Source organism: Lissotriton helveticus, chromosome 8, assembly GCF_964261635.1.
Source record: "Lissotriton helveticus chromosome 8, aLisHel1.1, whole genome shotgun sequence".
Lineage (NCBI taxonomy): Eukaryota > Metazoa > Chordata > Amphibia > Caudata > Salamandridae > Lissotriton > Lissotriton helveticus.
The window spans coordinates 322,331,461-322,356,316 of NC_136069.1; the positions used below are offsets into that span (position 1 = coordinate 322,331,461).

The following is a 24,856-nucleotide window of genomic DNA, read 5'->3' on the forward strand; positions in this document are numbered from 1 at the left end:
CCATGACGGAACGGTTCCGTCATGAGCACAGCTCAACCGACGCTCATGACGGAACCGTTCCGTCATGAGCATGGAAGGGGTTAAATACTGGTATTGTTCATTGATTGGTTCATTTAGCCTTGGTTGCTACTTGAAGTATTGGTTCTCTTTGAGACATTCTCTGTTTGCAAACAGCGACGAATAGGAACGTTCCTCTCTCTTTGCAAATAGTGAAGGATAGGTAATGCGGACTTTTGTGCCCCGTTGTAATCCGTCATGCCTATTTTTCTCCCCACTGATTGATTGGTTGCTCTGTTGCTCTTTGAGACATTCGCTGTCTACAAACGGGGAAGAATAGGAATATTCTGTCTCCCTTTGCAGATAGTGAAGGGTAGGTAATGCGGACTTTTGTGCCCCATTGTAATCCGTCATGCCTATCTTTCTCCCCACTGATTGTTTGTTATCGATTTTTATCGATTATCGCTCTTTTGAGATATTCCCTGTCTACAAACAGAGAAGAATAGGAATATTCTGTCTCCCTTTGCAGATAGCGAAGGATAGGTAATGCGGACTTTTGTCCCCCGTTGTAATCCGTCATGCCTGTTTTTCTCCCCACTGATTGATTGATTGTCTGGACATTTATTGTTCAAGGAATAGTTCTTTTGAGGTATTCTCTGTTTGCAAATAACGTGGAATAGAAATATTCTGTCTAGTCTTTGCAAGTAGTGAAGGGTAGGTAATGCGGACCTTTGACCCCCGTTGTAATCTGACATGCCTATCTACTCCCCACTGATTGGTAAACTAGTTCCACCCGGACCATTTATTAGAGGCAGATCAACTGGCTCAACCGGAGGGCGCCCCTAATAAAAAGGACATATGTAAAATATGAAGTAATCACCGTATCCTGTTAACAGAAACTTTAGCGCAAAAACACACTAGAAAAGGAAGGAAAAAGAAATCGAGCAAAATCAGTAGGCCACTGATGAGTTTTTTTGACTTCACTAGAAATAGGAAACGTTAGAAATAGCCCGCAATAAGAAACATGAAAGTGGTGAGAGAAGCCAAGCTTGACATCACGGCAGCCACGAGGTAGCTAGGCTCCGCCGCCCCTCACTGCTCCAAACATGTCTGTCCCACCGCCCGCCATGCCCAATAACGGTAACATAAGATAGATACAAGTCAGCAGATACCTACCTCCATTCCGGAAGCTCCCGAAGTGCAACAGGTCCACGGTCACGCCCATCCGGAAGACGAGGCCTCGACACGTGCAGGGCGGGGCCCGGCTGCCCGCCATCGGCCGGAGAGGTCGTGGGGTGGATGGCCCGGAATGTACTGGTCTTCCCATCCTCTTCTTCTAGCGCTTTGCAGGCCACGGGGGGATGTCTTGCTTATGCCTCCGACCCCCCCCCCTCTCTCATCGCCTGGTCCGGCCATCACGAATGTCAGTGGCCGGAGAGGTCGTGGGGTGGATGGGCTGGAATGTACTGGTATTCCCATACTCCTCTTCCGGCGCCTTGCAGGCCGTGGGGGGGATGTCTTGCTTATGCCTCCGACCCCCCCCTCTCTCATCGCCTGGTCCGGCCACCACGAATGTCAAGCGTCAGAAGACGGTGTGGGGTGCACTGGGAGGGAGAGGCGGCGCGGACGTGCCTCTCCCACCTCCCCAGGCGGAGGCCCCTCAGCTGCACCCCCAACGCTCCACTCACCCGACAAGGGTTCGTCCACTCTTGCGGTGCAACGCCACGCCCGACAGGCTGGAGTCCGTCTGCCCTTGCGATCCAACGACTGCCGGTTGCCGCAGAACTCGTAAAATGACGGTCGACTCTGCAAGATTGGACCTGGCGTGCAAAGATGGCCAGGTCGCTTGCCAGCTAGAAAATGAGCCCCCCGTCCAGAAGCGTTCTCCTCAGCTTTGAAGATTCTATGAGAGCCGCAGGGGCCCCCGACCCCCGCGGGCCCCCGATGGGGAATGACTGCCATGATTGCCCGCGGAACGACCAAGACGCAGCCACGAGACGTCGGCGCTCTCATGCTGGCGCCAGCCTCAGTTTGAATGACCAAAATCCTGCAGACTACCAATTTGATCAGTTCCGGTGGAACACCAGTATGACCCGGTAGGAAAGATTGTTGCCTCCTTCCCCCTTTGACTGATGGTTCTTATCGACGACCCCTTCTGTTGCCCTTTAACGAAACTTTTGGACTGCCGTAAAGAGGCTCTGGTCCAACCACGAGTTGACGGACACATTTTGACTATACTTGGACCTGCCTGACCTCACCCAAAATGGCGCCGGTACAAATGAAACTCGCAACTCCCTGTTGTGTTCCGGTTGCTCAGCCTTGATATCATGAGATATGTATGCAATGTTTGAAGCGCATGGTGGGAGGGGATGGGTACTGATCGAACATTCGGACAATGAATTGATATTAAGTTCTGACGCGTCACTGTTTACCGTATTATTGAAAGTTCGAATTTTCGACACTTATGGTACTTGCCCACAATGAATTTTCGATATGATTTCTATTGCACTTGTCGCACCTTTATGAAATTAACGACCACCGACTCCGTTACGTTTTCCTCATATAAATATCCCCTCATGTACAGTTCCAGTCTGCTCCGTGGCTGGCCCACGTGGTTGTAGACCCGTATTTGTGCGCCAACATTTTTAAATAAAGGTTTTTGAAAAGCAAACATAGTTGTAGCGCTTAGATTGGTAAGTTTCGAATAAATGGCCACTGTTTCCGATATAAGTAAAATACAGGTGAAATGAAGCAACTCGATTACTTAAAGGTTAAAAAGCAAAGTACACAGAAATATTGCAAATGTGAATGGTCCAGGTTTGTTGTGTGTGTGTGTGTTTTTATATATATATATATATATATTTTTGTGCAACGTAAAAGCAATCGATAAAGGTTCCGGTATTTAGCCTTTACTTTATGTGCCACGTGTATCAGGGAAATCGTTTCAGATGCCCCTAAGCCACTCCGAAGGAATGCCACCTAGCCCCTCTAGTTTCCGTGCCTGATGAACAAAAACGACCCTGTACCACTGTAGACCTTCCCTCCTCCCCGAAGGAGAGCACGAGTTCACCCCCACTTTACACTGACTGCCCTTCGTTTTGACCCTTCCCTACACACCATCCGTAATACCACACTTGGGCGATCTATGCAAATACACAGTCCATCAATGATTATCTCTCCCGCACTACCGGTCCCCCTGGGCTTAAACGCCGAGATGAAAGGGACTGCATCCCGCGGAGATAGGTCGAGTATGTGGTAAGTAAAAGCATTTTCGGGTTTATGCGCGCTGATGTGTGTCTAAAACGCCGCCCCCACCCCTTCTTTTTCCCTTCTTTCTGCAGGACACATCGGAACGTCGACCAAAGTATGGAGAAGGCCTAAGCAACACGCCATGGTTCCGCACGGGAAAATTGTATATTGTCTATGGGGACTGCCCCTGAGAACGTGACGAATTTGTGTGATATGAATGCACGCGTGTATGCCCTGATGTGTATAGCTCGACTGAATACGCGTTGCACACGTTTGGATTGATAAGAGAAATGTTTTATGTATGACTTAAGTGATGATCGAACGGCCGATGGAATGGGGAAAAGGGGTCTGAACATGAGTCCTGTACACGACGAACAAACAAAGATATAGCCCTCCCCTGCTTAGAAACGACTCTCTCTCTCTCTCTCTCTCTGAACCCAGCGACTGGGAGGGTGGCCTGAAGCAGAAACTTGGCGGGTCATTGCAGTATGACAAAATATGACTCCAACCAGCACCCCAAATAATGCAACCAAGAATGACGTGCACCCATGAGTAAATTCATACGGTAACTAAATAGGGAAAGGTTCAGGAATATTCCGGGGTGAGGTTTGCCCAAGTACCCTCCTCCTGGAAAACTAGGAATATTGTAAATGTTTAAGATTTACCACCTCCTTCTTACACCCTCATAGACATGAAACTCAAAGCTGCCCCATTGTTCTCCCGACTGACACCCTCCGTTGCCTCAGCCTGGATACCCATTCGCTAAAAATGATTCGAAGATCCCACCGTGAGTATTAGCCCGACCAGGTTAGTTCCCGAACAATTGACAAAGGTGTAAGTATTTGCAACCGAGGCCTCCAGCAAAGGCAGCCAGATGAATTAAGTAGGATACTAAGGATGCGCAGCATGCAGGAAGAAATCTTTTTGGCCAAGTACTGTTCTATGTTTTGTCTTGGATTCTAGTATATAATGCATGTACTACCCCCCCCGCCTGAATTCATGTGTACGTAATGTATGGATCTACGTCGTCCCTCAGCCTGTGTTTCTATATAACTTGACCCCTGCTGTTCTGTGTTATGTGCGCACTAAATGACCTATTATTGTACACGTTTCTCTCTCTCTCTTTTTCTCTCTCTCCATGTCGTACGTGTACTGAATAGCTCGTTTAGAATGCGGACGACTCTCTCTCTCTCTGAGGGTCCCCCTGTTCCCTCTTCCTTTGTGTGGTAACGTTGTGCCCCGCCGGCACAAGCCTAATTGGTTTTCGAACACAAAGGTGTTCGGCAAAATTGACAGAAACTAAAACAATTGTAATTTGCCATATTACTACCTCTCCTTTCTGTAAAATGATGAAACTTGAATTGGCTAAGGAGGAAAGGACAGGTAAGACGACTGATGTCCCCTAATCTGGCCTTTTTTTTTTAAGGGGGACTATATGTCAGTGGCCTCCTGTTCTCAGTTCGTTAGAAACACAATCCCCAATGCCCAGATTGCCCCACCTCTCTGCACCCAAGTACGGATGTCCAAAGCGTCCTCGTTTCTCCCGATTGACCCCAGCTCCATATCCCGAAGTATAACTGATGACCCTGATTAACCGTTGCTCCCCGAAAAAAGAATGTTTAGCCTCTGTCCCTCTCTCATGACGATAGAAGATTGCCAGGGCTTGGGTTAGAAAGACGGGTCTCTACCGAAGGATCCGATTTCGAGTTTGATGGAATACGCAGTTGATAGGAGTCTGACCTCTCTCCACATACGTCATGAATGAACGCCAAATAGACTTAGTACAAACTCAGTAGAAATGCCCGCATACATACTCCATAGTGATAACTTCTGACCGTGACCGATGAACGTATCCCCAACTACTTAAGATTGGGGGCGGAATTGAAATGTATGAATGTCTTCTCCTGCCAGTTCTCTAAAGCTTGTTTTGTACCCATTCAAAGATACACAATCACCGGAGGAGAGGGGCCGGATGTGACGCACAGCCTAGCCGCAGATCATGAAGCACATGTGACCTCGACCAAAGGTGGAGCCGCAGAGCAACGAGACGCGGGACAAGGCACCACTCTCAAACACGGAAAATGAAAGGATGGAGGGCTGCCTTGAAGCCCTCTGCTTGCTGACCCATGCGTGCCAGAAATCCCCGCCCCTTTGAGCCCGATTGATGGGCCTGCCTGCTCGTTATCCTTTGCTCCCTTGGTTTGTCTCAAAGATCTGATCCCACTCCGCCCTCTCTTCCCTCGATTATCCGACAATCCCCCCTTTTTTCACATGGATTTTGACTCAGAAAAGAAGAATAGCATTTAGGTAGAATAGGGTTTGCCACGGAAGGAGAAAGAAATGCAGGTGCCCAGCATGAGGCACCCTTAAAAAGATTAGTTAGGAAACAGGACTGTGGTCTAACAGCAGAGGACAGATCGCACCCTGCGACGTGTAAGGATGGATCCGAGCTGGACCTATAGCTCCACCGCCGGTGCTCAACAGCGCCAACGGAAGAAAACGAACTACTAGAACCTACCAGTGATGGCTCGCTGCTAAAAAGACACTGTGGCGAAGACCCCCCCCCTCCCCTTTTTGGACTTTCTACCCCCCCCCCGGACTAATTGCTTGTATTGAACTGAATTCCTCCCTCAACCAGTTTGTATTGCTTTCAAAATGTTTCATCGGTCACTTTTAACTGTACATTGATACCGCCGGAGAGAGAGTCAGAACATGGTTCCATAATGTGTATATAACACGACAAATGTAAATTCATCTGTATTGCACCTCGTCTATCGCATCAACTGCACATGGTTATAATCCGCCAGTATTGACAAACGCTATTTCATTGACCACCCATGGCTATATGTACACCCCGTCAGTTATGATAAACACGGAAATGAACTAACTTATGTTAAAAAGCGGCGACTGTGGAAAATGACAATGTATATGTACATAAGCGGCGTTCATTTGTGTTCACCATACCCCTCGCTGTAAGCAGAACGAATACCGCGAAGCATTGCCCACATCATCTCGCCAGAATAGGCCCATGCACGCACGTACACGACAGCCATTTTAGGCACCAAGGCCTCTCTGCCCACTCCCGATAGCCAGCGTCTCTCTCTCTCCCCCTCACTCCCCAGCCTCGCAAGCATCCCCGACAGCCCCCGGTCTCTCATGCATAGGCCATAAAACCCTCTCCCTCCGCGCGACCCCGCTCTAAAAGTGACACCCCTGCCTGACCGACACCCCCTGCATTCCTCCCTGGAACACCCTTCCCCTCTTCTGATGACCCCCCCCCCCCGGCTACACCTGGCCTCTCGACCCGGTCCCAAGTCATAAAACAAAGCCTCATGGATGTACCCCCCCCTGACCCCGCATAGCAAAGCGTGATACACCAACCGAAGTGCCCGATCTTATCGCCTGCCCAACCTTAGATCTGATCACCCCCTCTTGCCCTCGTGTCCTGTTGGAATGTCCGGCTGCAAGATTACAATCACATGTTACATTTGGGAGGGGAAACAACATCCGAACGACAGGTATGGGAATAGGCCTGAAGCTGGGATTCCAAACATGCCTTTTCGTACTTCAAAGTGCCTTTATTGCAATAAGGAATGTTTGTGCATCATAAACCTGTGTATAAAAGACGGAGCCTCAGAGAAACTTGTGAGAGCACCTCTTGAAGACATTGTGCGTGTGTCCGAAATGACAGGCTCTCCTCATGAGAAATAAAAATCTGTTCCTGCCTTCCCGCTTCCAGCGCCCGTCTCTTTATTTGGTAACTGTTCAAGATGGGAACTAAGAGGCGTCTTGTGCCAGCAGCCTGGGCATCGGTTGTAATTTGGGCTGTTTTTCCTCATCAGATCTTGTACATCCGGAACAGAATGGCTTCATACCTCACAGATCTATTAAAATAAATTTTTGTCACCTCTATAATAATAATAAAGTGGCTGAGGGGCTGGCAGTGCCTATTGAAGTGACCCTTCCTGTTTGTCACTCTAAGGAAGATGGGGTTCGGATCTAAATTTATCATTCCTATATACCAACCCCAGAGCCTTGTTAAGAACCAATCAGAAACTCTCCAGTGGCATCTGCATCCAGAGGGACTTTAGGCAGGGTTGCTCGGTGTCGCCAATGCTCTTTGCTTTGGTGATAGACACTCTGGTGGAGTGGGTACAGTTCGATCCTCAAGTGTGGAGATGGAGACAGGGAGCCTCCTGGGAAGAGAGCATATCCCTAAATGCAGTTAAATATTATTGTATGTGTTGGACCCATAAGTATCCCTGAGAAGACTAGGAGAGATTTTCCAGGTGTACGAAGTGTTCTCCGGCCTGAGAGTAAATTGTGAGAAATCCCTAATACTCCCCATGGGCGATTCCACACCATAGGGAGAATTTCCTCTGTCACTAAAAATCACTACCCAACATTTTAAATACCTAGGACTGTAGGTATCCCTGGGGGACTGATTACACAATGGACAAAATCTGGCACCATTGCTTCACAGGCTGCAACAGGATATTGCACGCTGGTAGGCACTGCCACTCTCTATTCTTGGCAGAGTGGCGCTTCTTAAAATGATCAAATTTCCTCATTTTGCATACATACTGTAAAATAGCCCATACACAATCCCGGTGACCTTCTCCCGGACGATGGATAGATTGCTCTGCACCCGTCTATGGAGGAACAGCTCATCCTGAATAGCGATGGCTACCCTCCAGAGATCGGGGCAAAGCATGACTAAATGTTTGTAGATAGTACTATGAGGTCTAATATGGGACAGAAGGGAATCTACACATACCATATGGAGGGAAGATAAGTGCGGATGCCCCTCCAGTCACAGCCATAGTGATATCAAAGTGGAATACGGTAACGTGGGAACTAGGATGGGACAACAGATTCTTCCCTAAAATCCCGCTATTCATGGGAATGAGACTTGACACAGTGACTGCGCTACCAGGGTTTCGAAAATGGGATGTGATTGGCCTCTCAACACTAGGAGTTGTGTGGGATGCAAATAACACAGTGGCCTTGGAGTACCTACAAACAAAATGCAAAATGGCACCAATGCAGACATTTAAGTATCTTCAGCTACAACACGCCCTACAATGATTGCTCCCGACAAGGAGAGCAAAGAGGATTCCCCGCTGGGAAGATTACTGAACAGACGTCTGACAGTGAAGGCTATCTCCCTTATATATCCTACTTAAATGAACAGCAGACAGGATGACCTTGTGAGGTTGAGGACCCAATTGCAGGCAGATATTGGAGAATTGGATGCTACATAGAATGTACTGTACAAGAGCTCTTCTGTATATAGAATGCCTGAAAACTGTGGACAAAGGGGGACTTTCAAGCATACTTTAGGGTGCTGTCCAGCACAAGGAGTATTCTGTGAAGGGGTCCGAGGTAGATTGGAAGAGGCCTTGGGAGCAACTGTTGAAGCACAGGCCTCTCTGACACTTTTTGGAACTTGGAGGGATTCAGAGGCAATGTCATATAAAAGATTACTGATTAACTTAGGATTTCTTTTGGCAAAAAGGGAGATCACCAGGAAATCGGGTAGCCAGATATGCCCGACACTTCGATACAGGACAATGGAAATGTATGTATGTAGAATAACAGAAAAATGGTGTATGAGGGAAGAGGCTGCCCCGAAATTATGAAAAGTGTGGGGAAGATGGCTCATCCATGACTACTGTTGCAGAACTTTAGAACCAATACACTGTGAATGCAGGGTGGTATTCACTGAGTATATTTGAAAGGCTTCAAGATGTACGGAGGGTGGCACAGCCCTAGGAACAGGGAGGATATGGGAGGAGATCACTACTGTACTGTATGTTTTGCTTTTTTGTTTGACATGCCTACTTAATTCGTAGACAAAATCATGTCCATCGAAAGCCCAATAAAATATAATTAAGAAAAATATATGTACATCAATACAGGCTCGACAATATTGATGCAGCTCACTATTGGAACTTAAATTATTTGGGTCTGAAACTTAATTTGCTTTTACTTTACTTTTCAGTTGTCACTCCATTTTCAGTATTGTATGATTAATCAATGATTACAGTTATACACTATATATATATATATATATATATATATATATATATATATATATATATATATATATATATATATATATATATACATACATACATGAACATTAACCATACCACTAATGACCAATAGTTCATTGTCAGCCCTGGTTATGTATAGACTATACCTTTCCAGGGTCTTGCAGCATCTCCAGCAGTTCCTATACCTGACACTAAGGGACAGGTGGTCCCTCTCATCCAAAGGACAGACCAGCAGTTGCTTTAGATGGATTAAGCTGGTTTCACTTGTAGGAACAGGTACAGGTACAGGCTCTCTGTACTTGAAGTCAGCCTGCTGGGGGGGGGGGGGATTGGGGGCGGGTACTTTGGATTAAATCAACCATACATCCTTGGTATTGGCAACCCCGATATTTGGCAGCAGCGCCCGCAGGCTTCTGAGAAAATTTCGGGCTCCGGCACTTATGTTTTTCTTTTTTTTACCAATTAATCACTGGGTGCAACTTCGACCTATAGTCATTTGTGGCATATTCATTTCTTGGCTGTAAGGGCAGGCCGCAACACAAAGTACCTTTCCCTGGGAATGTATTTGACATGATGGAGCATCCAGCAAGGGAACATGCCTTCGCTTTTACCCGTTCAATTCACTTTAACTGTTTACTGCAATTTTTCAACAGCAGAGCTTGTTGCTAAAAGCGGCAAAGTGTCCATGGAAAAAAGTCAGTACCGGCGATAGCACAAGTGGCGCCCCGTGCGGCAATTCCTTTGGCACCCTCCCCCAATGACCTCTCTTTCCACGAATTCCATCTATACCCACCCGCCCCCAAAAGTGTCCCTCGACTCTCCATAGCCTCTCTCTCACGTGCATGTCATTTGCTTTATTGCACTACTCATTCTAGTGTAGGGTGTCAGAGCACTGCACATCACTCACATCAAGAGACAATCAATTATTACTGTGTCAATCAGTCTAAAGGAAATGTTACTTCAAACGATGAGGATACAAAGTATAGGAGTCACAAAACATCCATAATTGTAGGCAGGTTATTTTAACAGTGTTTGGTTTGGTGAAGCACAAACTCCGGATTCAAAACGTACCACAGTGGTTGGGGCTAGTTTTACTTATAAGAATACATTCCTACCTAAACGCACCCTTCTGTTTTTTGAAAGATTAGGATAATAAAAGACTGAAGAAAAAAAATAACGTTCTATCTTATACCATGCAGTTTGCAAGCAGCTCTTAGATGACAGTTCATAGGTGACTGTGCTATATTTTGATTGTAACATGCAACAGAAGGAGCTCTGTGACAAAAACAGTTACCCGCTGAGCATTCCACTTAAAATACAGGCCTGTGAGCTGGCTGGTAGGCGTTCTTTGCAGCAGATATATTAACCCTTTACGATGTCACAACTGCCACTAGACAAAACTCTAATCTCTCTCCAGCAGGAACATTAATCAGCAGCAGGGTTATCTTGGCATTGTAATTGTTGCCTAAAAACTGCTGGACAAACAAGGAACTCTGCGGCAGGTACTTTTAAAGTCATAAGTTATTTCTAAACACAGCATCCCATGACTCAGCACCAGGTGTGGCTGCACGGCCCTAAAGTCGGCCGTGAGTAGAAAAGCAGCAATGCTTGGTGGGTGCAAACACATTTTTACACTGCATTATGAACGAGAGTTCTGAAAGTTGAAGTGTGTTATATGTTTGCGCATATTTGCAGTGCAGCATTTTGCTAGGGTGACATGCTCTGTTGATTTTTGTGCTGCAGGTCCTTTTGTGCAATGTGGTGTTATGCTGTACTGTGGCTGTTGTGTTGCATAGTTGTAATGTTTGTTGTGTTTTGCCCTGTTATGTTTTAGTTGTGTTATGTTTCTTTGTATAGATTATTGTGTTATGTTCTTTTGTTTAGTTAGACGTGTTAACAAAAATGCTGCTTCATTTGCAGCCAAAAGCTTGACATGCCTTTAATTTCCCTTTACAAGGAACCATTTACTACTGTCCGAGGTGGAAAAACAGCACTGCTCCAGCTCCTCAACTATTTAAGACAACAGTTAGCCCAAATTTGCGATAGAGACCGCATCCTAAACTAGTCCTTGTAATGGTCGCTTTGTGACAGGCTATCTCATTGTTAACAGTCAACCTTAAAGATTCTAACACATTTGACTTCTATTTTATTAAAAGCTTTGGGGAATTAGTCCCTGTGATTTATGTTGGCCAATGTTTTAAGCTAGATTGAAATCAAATGACTAACTTAAGTCTTAGACTTAAGTCTAAAACTTAATTCTTAAGTAACGTACCTCATTGGCTTCTTCAAAATAATCTTTCTGGTGCTTACTGACTGCGATTTGACCATTTTGGATACGTGTACACTACAAAGGAAGGCATGCGTGTACTTCCATTTTAAGTGTAGAAGTGGTTGTGCTGATTTAGTTCTAATTTGTCTGCAAGCTATCCCAGCAAATTATACAGCAACCTAGTAACATAATCAGTAGTCTGATCGGGTAAACGGTGAAGTGTGTGATTGTGACGAACCTTACAGGATTGTTACAAACATCATCATAAAGGCCTATCTTCGTGTGTTTAAATATTGTAACATAAGGCATAATCCAAGTTACGTTAAGCAGTTCAGAAAGTTCATAAATCACTGACAGTCAATTCACACTTGCTCATCCAAATGCTTTTTTGAAATTTCCATAGAAGATCTGATTGATAAACAGATTAAACATTGTGTTCCATTGGAGGCCTGAGACATGATCGTTTAAGTAGCTGGTAATGTCTGCTCATTAGTGGGTGGGGCTAACTGCAAGGAGAAATATCATCCAGTAGACAAATGTGACCACAGATCAGTGGTGTCTCACAACTGCCAGCAGAAGTCATTGCATATTTTTGCCAATGTACTGTTGGGGGTCTCTTTTACATGAGTACATGCCCCACACAAATGGGGGCCTGCCTTCTTCTATCATTGAGCAAAAAAATTACATAAATTACATGGTAGAGCTGTTAGTGGAGCACTGCATACTTCTAAAGTGTACATTGCAGTGCTTAATTTGTACCAGGGCCCTTATCAGGAGGCCTCTGCAGTTTGCTTCACCTACTGACCCATCCAGGTCTGCCAATGGTAGTATCATCACAACTACTAACAACCCCGAGATGCTAATGGGGGCCACGAGATCCTGACAATCCGGAACTTAATTGTGGAACAGCAGAGTAGCGTAATTACTGCTTTTTACTGGTTGGGGGCCCACTAAGGGTAATGTACTATTGCTTATTGCACGATGTTACGCAGACTCTACTATAGAACTACTTACTGAAATGCACTATTTTTCCCAACAGGCAACACAAGTTTACTCACCTGAAACCCACTTAAGGAGAACTTTTTGCAGGGAAATATGCCTTTCAGCACACTGCGAACATCATGGCAGCCTGTGAACAAGGAGCCATGCTCCGAAACGTGTCAGGCCAGATGAAACATCCACGAATAAAAATCTGGCTGATCTTAAGTAATCTGCTGTGGAGTGCGTTTTCAAAATGAGGGTGTTTTGGTTGAACATATGTATATGGATATGTGTATATATATATATATATATATATATATATATATATATATATATATATATATTTATATATATATATGTTCTCATTTAACAGCGCTTTCTTTTCACTCAGCACGGCATCCACAGCACCGTAATGAAAGGAAGTCATTATATATGCATACCAGCTTACAGATTGCTCTCACAACTATAATAAGCATTGGCAAATCCAATATAAATAGCTCCTTTATAAGCGAAAGTGCTTCTTCAGTGATAGACTTGTCTGTGTCATAATTGCATAAATGGATATTATAATGAGTCAGTGGTTTAATGGATGAGCAAGTTTCTAACTGCTTAATAATCGGGTTCATGAATTGGTGGGAACATCAATGAATAACAAATCAGTGAGAGTATGCATGAATAGATATGGGTGTATGCATGAATGGGTAAATGAGTGCATGGATGGATGCAGACAGGTTAACCACACTAACAGAATGAGGCCTCGGATAGCAGTTGTGAAGTTTTGAAATTCCAAGAATTGCAAATAAAATGCCTTTGCAAAAAAGCACACAAGGACCGGGCACTATCATACCGATGTGCCTAAATTATGTGAATAATTGCTACTTTTAATTGCTACTTTTACGAATGTTTAGATTCTCTAGTCACCCAAAAATCCCAATGCATTTTAAGATTTGCAGTAGGTTCTCGTTAGTGCCATCACCTATTACACTATCAGTCAGAACTCTTGGCTGCATGGCAACAACTGCAACGCTATTTGATAACCTTTACTGCATGCCCAGATTTGCACCACCACTCAATAATAATACAAATGGGTTCTGATTTGGTTAATCATTCAGTATTAGTATATGGTCATATTTGCAACCTCTTTAACTTCACTCCAGAATATATCCTCAAATTGAAAGAAGAAGCACAAAAAATATAAGTGATTCATATAACCAATACAATTTCCACAAGTATTATCAGCATCAGAGTCGACTAGGGCGTCTGAGGAATACAAACTCACTGAACGATTCACAAGAGCCCTGATGATGTCCCATGTGGGGCCGAAACGCGTTGGCTGTTAATGATATTTGTATTGGAATATGGTTGGATGCTGACTGACACCAACAAGATATTCCGAATAAAAATCTAAAAGAACTGAACAAATTCGTTGGAAAACTATTTTCTGGGATAAATATCTCCTAATATTACTTGTGGAAATTGTATTGGTTATATGTATCACTTATTTTTTTTGTGCTCCTTCTTTCAATTTGAGGATGTATAGCATGGTGAGGGACTTTTAGACAGTGTGTCCCTAAGAGGCTGAGCACAACAATATTCTTTTGAGCTATCAGAGCATATAAGGGTGGAGAATCTCTCTGTGCACACATCAGTACCAGACATTGTCTAACTTACCTTTAATCACTCCAGAATATACCCTCCGTTCATAATAATCAGGGGCATGTTCACATTTACACCATATCAGACACAATATTCATTCATCTACTCTGTCAAGGTTCGCAGTTAGGTGTGTGGATACTATGCGCACATATATGCTAGAGTTGGGTCTTCTGTTCACTGTCCTCCCGACAACAGAGCCAATTATTAGTTAAAAAAATGCTGTCTGTGTAGTCGAGTCCAGCATCTGGCCCTCTACCGCAACACCCAACCAGAGATAGTGTGAGTATTGACTCTCTAACAGTGCATTGTGCAGCCTCACACTGGTTACAAGGCTGATGAGTGAGTGAAGATTAAAAAACATGGTCAGTGCCTCCAGGCCCTGCAGCATGCAGGGTTTCCAGGATGCAGGGCTGTGTGCAATATACAGGGCTTCCAGGATGGCCAGTCTGACCCAGCCGACTCTGTTCTCTGCCATCGAAGAGACTGGCTCTTTTGCCTTGCAGCTTCCTAGAGGAAACGAGTAAAATGCCTTAACTCCAGTCCTGACCTTGAGTTCCAGTCCTAAAGAGCTGTAATGTGGGCTACTCCCAAATTCAAATGAAACATAGGAAAAGCAGAGGATGAGGGCTGTCACTTTGTGTAATAATATTAGTATTATGTAATGACTTCAAAAGATGTGACTGACATGTGAAGGTGTCTGTGTCAAACCTAAAATCCACTTCAATGTGACTTGTACCCCAGCATTATTCGGTTCCTTCATCGGTGAGTTGACCTACATTTGATCACTCACACACAAATGGTATTTCACAGGTTCTGCACTCTACTGACCGGAGCCAACAAAAGTCTCAACTTCACCCTGCCAACTTATGTGTGTTTTTGATAATTCAATCCATTGGCATCTGGGCAAGATTTCTCTGGATCCAAAATCTTATACACCTATCTTTTACTTTAGTGCAATGTTTGTGTTGCGCCACTAAGAGACTCCGCTTATCCACAGAGGATGTATTTCTCTAATAAAAATGATAATGAAACTTCATTTTCTGTTTACAGTGAAAAGTACGATTTTTATTGAGCATGCTTGAACCACTGGGGTACTAATAATTTAACATTTTGTTGTTCTGTTTAGGATTCACCTCTGCTCCTTCACTCTACTCACAATGTAACTGTAAATGCTCGAAATCCCGAAGGGCAGGTTACGGGTAGATTACTTATCGGTGAGTATCCATCATTTTTCTAGTCCTATAAACTGTTCCTTAAAGATTATTGATAATGTAGTTAATGCTGAAGAAAGAATTAAATGTGATCTTTCATTGGATACAGTGAACCAATATTTTGGTATCTTTATCAAGGTGTCCCCTGCTTCTGCTTTTCATTTTAAATGCTTTTCTATTTATACATTTCAAAGGCCTAAAAAGCATTTAGACATAAAATATATTTGACACCTGCAGTGTAATTTATGGCCTATGACACGTTTTACAATATCGGATGAGTAAGATTGTTCCCTTCAAGCGCCTGGGGAAGCAACATATGACAGTGATGTATCATGTATGTGAATTAATGGAAGATGGAAAACTGAGAAAACACACTGGAGGAAAACAAGTCATGGAAAACCAATTTTAAGAATTACATCGAAAATCAAATTGCAAAAAAAACAGGAATAACTAAACAATATTACTTTATTATACTTAATAAGTCGGACGTTTATTATATCTGCAACTGAATATACGTTACCAATGGGAAAAAGTAGTGTACCGCATATCAACCCCACTTAGGGAATATAGTTTTCAGAATTTCAAAATAGACCACTTTCTACTATGATAAGAAATGCATGGCTTCTCAGTAATACATTTCTAATGAAATAATTTGCAAAGCCAATAGTCTATGAAACTACTAGCTCTGCTATTGCCCTTTTCCCTTCTGTACAGCATGGTTATTGCCTTTTTTCCTTCTGTACAGCATGGCCATTGGCGACTCTGTCAGTGATTTGTATCAGCGTGACTGCTATACAGCAGGGCTAAAAATAATAATTAACAAAGGACTATGACTCATCCAGCACTACAGCACTCTAAAAAACAAAATGTAATTGCATTTGTCCTCACTGCATCCTATAGCTTTTTTTTTTTAATTCGTTGTAGCCACCCTGCAAAGATTCTGCGCTGTTGACAGCATGGCTTAACCCCTTCGACGCTCATGACGAGCTGGGCTCGTCATGGCGTAGCCTCCTCGCACGCTCATGACGAGCCCAGTTCGTCACGTAACATGCGTTTCCGCAAAACCCAGCGTACGGGCGGAATTCCGCCCGCACGCATGCGGTTAAAAATACTGCCAAAGCCAATAGCTCTTGTAGGCAAGAAATATTTGGTTTGCCAATGCTTGTTGAATATTGCTGCGGGCGAAGGGCCACACTGTCTTCCTTTCCACAAAGTCTAACTGCAATCTCACTTGTTTCTTATGTTCTGGGATCAGTTGGGGTGGTTTCATAACAAAGTTGCAGTTTGTTTGGAATTCCATACAGGTGAGGCTTGATTAATATATAATATATATATAATATTCACTGAAAAAACCATAGGTTATAGACCATATATAGTTAGGAATTAGCATTTACAAAACCTTGAAAATTCACTGAAAAAACCATAGGTTATAGACCATATATAGTTAGGAATTAGCATTTAAAAAACCTTATTTTACTCACACAAAACCATTGAAATTCCATATATAGTTAGTTGCACTAACTATATATCGCGCACCCGCAATCCACTGCTGATCATGTCACATATTACATCATTCATGACATGGTCAGTGACATCACTGATGACATCACTGATGACATCTCAAATGACATCACTGATGACATCACTGATGACAACATCCAGTGACTGTATGTTTCTGTAAAGTTAAAATATGTCTTACATATTGAAGAATGAGTGGATGTATAAGTGTCTGGATGAAGGATTTAGTAGGTGCGTGACTGACTGTATGAGTGAGTGATTAAATGTGTCTCACTGAATGCATGGGTTAGTGACTAAACTGTCTTAATTTGTGCATCATTATGTCTGTTGTGATGTAAACTGCTGCATGTGTTGATCATTAGCTATACGAGAGGCTATATGTGTTATTGATTGGTTGCCCAAGTATTTGTATGGGAGATTGAGTTTGTGTACGGGTGGCTGGGAGGTGTGTGACTCTGTGCATAGATGTGTGAGCAGTTGATTCACTAGGTGTATGAGTTCAAGAGTGCATGTGGAAACAGCTACATGGGCAGTTGACTGTGTGCATGAGTGTATTGATGAGTGAATGGATATCTCAATGCTACATGTCATAGTAAGTACATATGTAAAACACAGTACATGTGAGAGTTGGCATATATAAATACCTGTGCATGAGAGCCACTGAATGTGTGAGTGGTTGTATGGATCATTGTGAACTTGTATCAGGGATTGTATAAGAGAGTAAATATGTGTTAGTATATGTTTGAATAAGTAAGGTGTGTATAACTGTATAGTTGAAGAAATGGAGGTGAGATTGTTTCTTTGCATGACTGACTAGGTGTGTGAGTAACTCCATGGATGAGTGACAGTGTGTGAGTGTCTGTATACACTGAGTGTATCTAAGGTTATATTAGAGTCTGAAGAGGTTTATCGTATTAGCACAAGAATGATGTCAAATGAAATGTCATCATTGATGTCATCAGTGATGTCATTTGAGATGTCATCAGTGATGTCATCAGTGATGTCACTGACCATGTCATGAATGATGTAATATGTGACATGATCAGCAGTGGATTGCGGGTGCGCGATATATAGTTAGTGCAACTAACTATATATGGAATTTCAATGGTTTTGTGTGAGTAAAATAAGGTTTTTTAAATGCTAATTCCTAACTATATATGGTCTATAACCTATGGTTTTTTTCAGTGAATTTTCAAGGTTTTGTAAATGCTAATTCCTAACTATATATGGTCTATAACCTATGGTTTTTTCAGTGAATTTCAATGGTTTTTTAATAGCAAATATCATAAACTGTCGAATGTCAAGTACGTGGTAAGTAAAAACATTTTCGTGTTTATGCACACTGATCTGCTTTGAATGCTGCCCCCCACCCCTCATTTCTATTAGGAGTACTCTCTCTTTGCAGATAGTGAAGGGTAGTTAACGCAGGCCTTTGCCCCCGTTGTAATCCGTCGTGCCTGCTTCTCTCTCCATTTGATTGATTGTTCTCTTTGGTTCATTCTCTATTTACAAACAAGCACAGAGTCGCAATACTCTGTTTAGTCTTTTCAGATAGCGAAAAATCGTGTAAAAAAACAAAAGGAATCGAGCAAAATCAGAAGGCCACTAATGGGATCTCTTTTTGACCTCGCTAAAATAGAAACATTAGGAACAACCTGTTGAAAATAGCAATGTGTATGTACATAAGCGGCGTTCATTTGTGTTCACAGTACCCCTTGTTGATTGTTTGAATCGAGCATTGAATTGTTCGAAGTTGGTTCTCTTAAGGATCTTCTCTGCCTGCAAACGAGGAAGAATAGGAATATTCTCTCTCCCTTTGCAGATAGTGAAGGGTAGGTAACGCAAGCCTTTAACACGTCGTACCTATTTCATTCCTCATTGATTGATTGATTGTCCGAACATTGACTGTTTGGGAATTAGTTCTTTTTGGAGGTATTCCCTGTTTGCAAATAAACGTAGGAAAATCTTTGCAAGTAGTGAAAGGGTACGTAATGCGGACCTTTCTCCCCCGTTGTAATCTGTCATGCCTATCTACTCCCCACTGATTGATGCACCTGTTTCACCCGGACCATTTACTAGAGATAGGTCATCTGGCCCGACCAGAGAGCACCCCTAGTGAAAAGGACATATGCAATAATAACGAAGTGATCACTGTATCCTGTTAACAGAAACTTTAGCATGAAACAACCTGGAAAGAAAAGAATAGGAAAACGAAAATCAGTAGGCCACTGATGAACTTTTTATTAAATAACAAACAAAGAAACGATAACAATACGTAATGATAAAACCTATTATTGTCCTAGAAACAAGAAACGTTAGAAGTAAGCCCGTAATAAGAAACCTGAAAACATCGCCCCTCACTGCCCCAAAACGTGTCTGTCCCACCGCCTGCCACGGCCAAATAACGGCAAACTGGGAAAGATAGAAGTCAGCAGACATCCGCCCCATTCTAGAAACTTCCAAAGGGCAACAGGTTTTCGGCTACGCCCAGCCGGAAGCAACACATATAAGGCGGGTCCTGCTGCCACGCCTCGGCCAGGAGATCATCACGTAGGGTGTAGCCGGAGGAGAGGCCGAGGCCAGCGGGACCCGGCCAGGGGGATTGACAACACTGGAGAGTTTCAGGGGGGGGAATGTCCGTGTCCTCGACCCTCCCCTCTCTCTCCCAGTCCGGCCGCGGTGGCCCTTGAGAGTTGCAGGTTGTCCCTCCACACTCTCTCCCGGTCCGGCCACCAACGGCCGGGGGCTGGGGCCGACGGGATCCGGCTGCAGCCGATGAGCCAAGGAACCCGTTCATGGGGCCAGAGCAAAGGGCGTCCGGCCGCCATCTACCGGAGGTGCGGCCCAAAGACGGACGGGACATTTCTTCTTTCTTTTATAATGGCTGCGACAACACATGGGGGGGATGTCTTGCACATGCCTCCGACCCCCTCCCCCTCATCCTCATCGCCTGGTCCGGCCATAACAAATGTCAAGCGAGACGCCGTGGGGTGCACTGGGAGGGAGAGACGCTGCGAACAGGCCTCTCCCGCCTCCCCAGGTGGAGGCTTCCCAGCTGCACCCTCAGCGCTCCAGGCGCCCGGAAAAGGGTTCTTCCACTGTGGCAATGCTGCAACGTCTCGCCCGGCAGGGTGGAGCCCGTCCGCTCATTTGACCCCGCGATCGCCAGTAGCTACCGAACTCTCAAAATGGCGGTCGACCTGGCAAGAGCGGGCCCAGCATAAAGAAATGGCCCGGTCACTGGTTGACTCCACCACCGTAGTCCTCCACGACCTTGAAGATTCTAGAGGAGCCGCGGGAGTCTCCGACCCCCGCAGACACCCCCGATGGGGAATGACTGCCATGATCGCCCGTGGAGTGACGAAACTGTATCCGCGGGACGTCGGCGCTCCCATGCTGCCGCCAGCCTCAGTTTGAATGACTAGAATCCTGCAGACCTCAGTTCCGGTGAAAGCACAGTGTGACCCGGTAGGAAAAATTGTTGCACCCCCTCCCCTTTTTGACTGATAGTTCAAACCACCGATCCTTTCCTTTGCCCTTTTACCGGAACTATGGACTGCCTCCCCCTCTTTTACATTTTCTAGAGAAAACAAAACATTAACCACTACATTAGCATAGCAGTTGACACCAGAACTGTTTTCAAATTGAAAACCAACAACATCTTCAACAGAATCCTTTTTGTTTCTGCTGTGACCCTGCTACAGCACAGGCATTGTCCCCAGCAGTAATTCTGCAATGCCGGTAAGTATAGCTGTGGTGCCTACTGGACTCACTCACCCCCGCGGCGCCCCACGCCGTTATTTGCTGGGCGGCAACTTACTAGACATTACCTTCGTGACATCCAGATTTCAGCGCTTTCTGCTGCCTTGGAACTATTCGCACAACAGACCGCTACTGACAATCCACCCCCCGGGATGCCCCACGCCGGATACCCAAATCAGTGCGGCACCCAGGCAACATCTTCTGAATTTTCATAATTTGAAAGAACTAGTAACATGTCCTCATCAGGAATTTCCTCATGAAAAGTCTGCAATGATGATTCTTGTAACTCTATGGTCTCCAAACATTCGATAAATTCGCCATCAAGAGATTGATCAAAAAAATCATTCAAGTCATCTCCTCCTTGTGAGAATATTTCATTATTGGTGCTGTCGATTTCTATAAATGTATTGGATAATTCAAAAGAAATTGCCACGGTCTCTTCGTTGTTTAAATGTTTTTACTGTTTTTGTTTTGTTGTATATATTTATAAGTTATTAAAGTTTTATGATCCTACTACTTTGTTGGAGTGCTATATATTTTTAATATGACACATAATTGTAAAAACTTTGATGTACAAAGAGTCATCCCTGGAATCTTCCGCTTCAGGCTCGGTCCCCTCCCCAATCACAATACAGGATGGTTTTCAGATAGTAGGAACACGTGTGGTGTGACGGATCTCATCGGGTGTGGGCCTTGATCTACTATAACTCCTTTGAAGAGGGGTGATTCTTTACAGCTGGGGCCATAAACTACATCTGCAGGGCTAGCTGATAGCCTGGACAATCGGACACAGAGGAAGAGGAGTGTCAGAGGGTGCGGTAGTGAATAGGGCGAAAGGGAGGTGTCGGGCGGGCACAGAGTGTGATTCTCAGGGAAGAGCAGCGCAGATGGGGGGAGGTTTATTGCCGATGCATAAAACAGAGAGCGAGGGTGACCAGTGCCTGGGGAAGATGCTTGCGAGGGTGGGAAGCCATGCTACGAATCGACAGCGTGCAGAGAGTGGGTCTGGTCAAGGCATCTAAAATGGCTGCCGTGCACGACAAAAGTGTGGCATTTCAAAAAAGGCAAGATGGCGCAGACAATGTTTTTCAACACTTCCTCATTTCCTTCGAATCGAACGTTAACAGACGTTGGTGCATATTACCAAAGTTAAGCGATATTTATCGCTAACGATGCTTAGCAACGAATTTTTTACCGCTAAGCATCGTCAGAAATTATCGAAGATAAACCTTGCTATTATCAAGGTTTATCGCAAATGCGATAAAAAACGGCCACAATGCATGAATATCGCTAAAAAGTCAGCGATATTCATGCATTACCGAGCTAATGCTCTTAGCCATGTTATCCACCTCCCATTGGATAACATTGCTAAGAACTGCTCAGGGCAGGTGTTAGTTTTTGGAGATATTCGCGCTTAGCGCGAATATCTCCAAAAGTTGGTAATAGGAGATAGATATCTTGCATGTTGTAATGCAAGTTATTGTGGTATATGGAACTCATACCATAATCTCTCAGGAAAGCAGAAACTGATCCTTTTGGGACCGCCTGAGAAGGCCTAGGAGGTGAGGGGTACTCTACTTTGCCCCCTTTTCACGTTCCGAACTATTTTTTTTTACTCTCTTCTGTAATTACACAAAATGGCAGCGATAAGATGCATCAGAGACAGACAGTGAGAGAAAGGAGGCCGGAGATGAAGAAGAGATGTCAAATACACATTGGAGATAATATAGTGGGAGAAGGGAAGTAAATATGAGTAAACTTACCATGTAACATAAAAATGTTGCACTCTATACTATAAGTCTCATTTTATACTACAATCACTTCGCTACAACCTCATAAATTAAAAATAAAAATGAATAATGTCTCAAACAATTTTTGATTTCTAAATATAAATTTATTCTTCTGAATTTTCAAAATTTGAAAGAACTAGTAACATGTCCTCATCAGGAATTTCCTCTTCAATCATCTCATCTGGAATCTCCTCATGAAAAGTCTGCAATGATGATTCTTGTAACTCTATGGTCTCCAAACATTCGATAAATTCGCCATCAACAGATTGATCAAAAAAATCATTCAAGTCATCTCCTCCTTGTGACAATATTTCATTATTGGTGCTCTCAATTTCAATAAATGTAGTGGATAATTCAAAAGAAATTGCCACGGTCTCTTCATTGTGAGCCATTTTATTTTGAAATTGCTTGCTGTAAATTGCAGAAAAAAATAATCACTTTCATTTATCGTTTTTAGTAATACATAATATAAAACTAACTTTATCAAGTATTTAGTATAACAGAAGGACTGTAAATAAATAACAGAAAACATTTTTCAAATTATCTTCAAGTGTACAACATAGTTCCCCTTACAAATTAACAACTCACCTTTTTAAAAGTAGGAGAAGTGTTAGTACTGTGTAAATCAAACACCAGCAATTGACCACCAAAAATTCCTCACAAATGTACCTCAGACAGTAGTATCACAAAATGGCTGTGGTTTCCTCTCATTTTAGATATATACATAACCAATTAACTTTCATCACACACAAATACAAAACCAAAATAACATTTTAATTGGTTCTAAATTTCAACACTTTCAAATGTGTTTTCCCCATGCAATTTTCCATAGGACATTTAGATACGTCTACAGCCTGAATGGCTGAACGGAATTACACCAAACTTGGCAAAATGGTACATCAAACCTAAGAGGTCAGGGAGGATCTACTATGCCCCCTTATGGTCATTTGCCCCTTCGCTTTGGCCTCCTCTTGTCTCTCGATCCTACCGAGAGACAAGATGGCGGCCGCTACGGACTGTTTGGAATGTTTACAGACGCCGGAGAACCAATCAGCTTCGCAAAGCTCCGTAACGCGAAAAGTACGCGAAGCGGAGCGCTGTTACAGATATATATCTTTTTTTTATCGTTAATTTCTCAAAATCCACTGGAGCACATATATTGAGACCTAGCAAAGGCACATCGGGCTACCAGTCCCTACAATTTTGCCAAGTTTCGTGCAAATCCATTCAGCTGTTCGATTATGATTATTTTATTTTTTTTGCCCCGCGGGGCCCTTTTAAAACCTCCACAACAAACCTAGGGGGTCAGGGAGGATCTACTATGCCCCCTTATGGTCATTTGCCCCTTCGCTTTGGCCTCCTCTTGTCTCTCGATCCTACCGAGAGACAAGATGGCGGCCGCTACGGACTGTTTGGAATGTTTACAGACGCCGGAGAACCAATCAGCTTCGCTTCACAAAGCTCCGTAACGCGAAAAGTACGCGAACTGGAGCGCTGCCTGGTCCGCTGTTACAGATATATATCTTTTTTTTAACGTTAATTTCTCAAAATCCACTGGAGCACATATATTGAGACCTAGCAAAGGCACATCGGGCTACCAGTCCCTACAATTTTGCCAAGTTTCGTGCAAATCCATTCAGCCGTTCGGGCTAAAAGTGAGGCCAACCGCCCTATGGAAAACTCAATGTTAAAAACACGTTTTGGGACCCCCCTTTTTTCTCGGCCCCCCTTGACGAACCCCCCCCAAATTTTCTGGGGCTGCTCAGAAACAAAATGTTCCATTTTCCTGAAAATTTCAGCCAATTCCGTCCACAAACGCCAAAGTTATTAGACATAGAATTTTCAAAAATCCCATAGAGAAAAAATCCTAACTATATATACCTACTGGCGACCGCCAGTAGGTAATATATATTACCTACTGGCGATAGCCAGTAGGTATATATAGTTAGGACCTAGCTACCATAGGAAATCTGCAACATTCTATTGGGAATAACTTTGGCACCGGTTGAGGAATTTGCGTGTAATTTTCCAAAATGTTGGCCAGCTCCGCTGCGCTCCTTCCCTGAAAGTTTCGGGGGGATTCGTGAAGTGGGGGCTGAGAAAAAAGGGGGGTCCCAAAACGTGTTTTCCCCATGTTCATTTCCATTGGACGTTCTGACAAGGCTACAGCCCGAACCGCTACACGGAATTACACCAAACTTGGCAAAATTGTAGGGACTGGTACGCAGAAGTGCCTTTGCTATATTTGGTGAAAATTGCTCCAGTGGTTTTTATGAAAATTAACTTCAAAAACACATATATATCTGGGCGGAGCCTAACCACACATCTCATCGTGAGATCTGATTGGCTGTCAGCACTTCATCC

At 43.9% G+C, this 24,856-nt stretch overlaps 1 protein-coding gene across 3 annotated transcripts in view; it reads left to right on the plus strand.

Annotated features, from left to right (window-relative positions):
• Positions 1-24,856, plus strand: part of SGCG (sarcoglycan gamma) — a 1,080,151-nt gene that overhangs the window by 775,268 nt on the left and 280,027 nt on the right. For all 3 annotated transcript variants that reach the window (XM_078657093.1, XM_078657094.1, XM_078657095.1), the window contains exon 4: positions 15,338-15,425. In XM_078657093.1, coding sequence (XP_078513219.1) covers positions 15,338-15,425 — 88 coding nt within the window. The remainder of the gene's footprint in view (positions 1-15,337; positions 15,426-24,856) is intronic.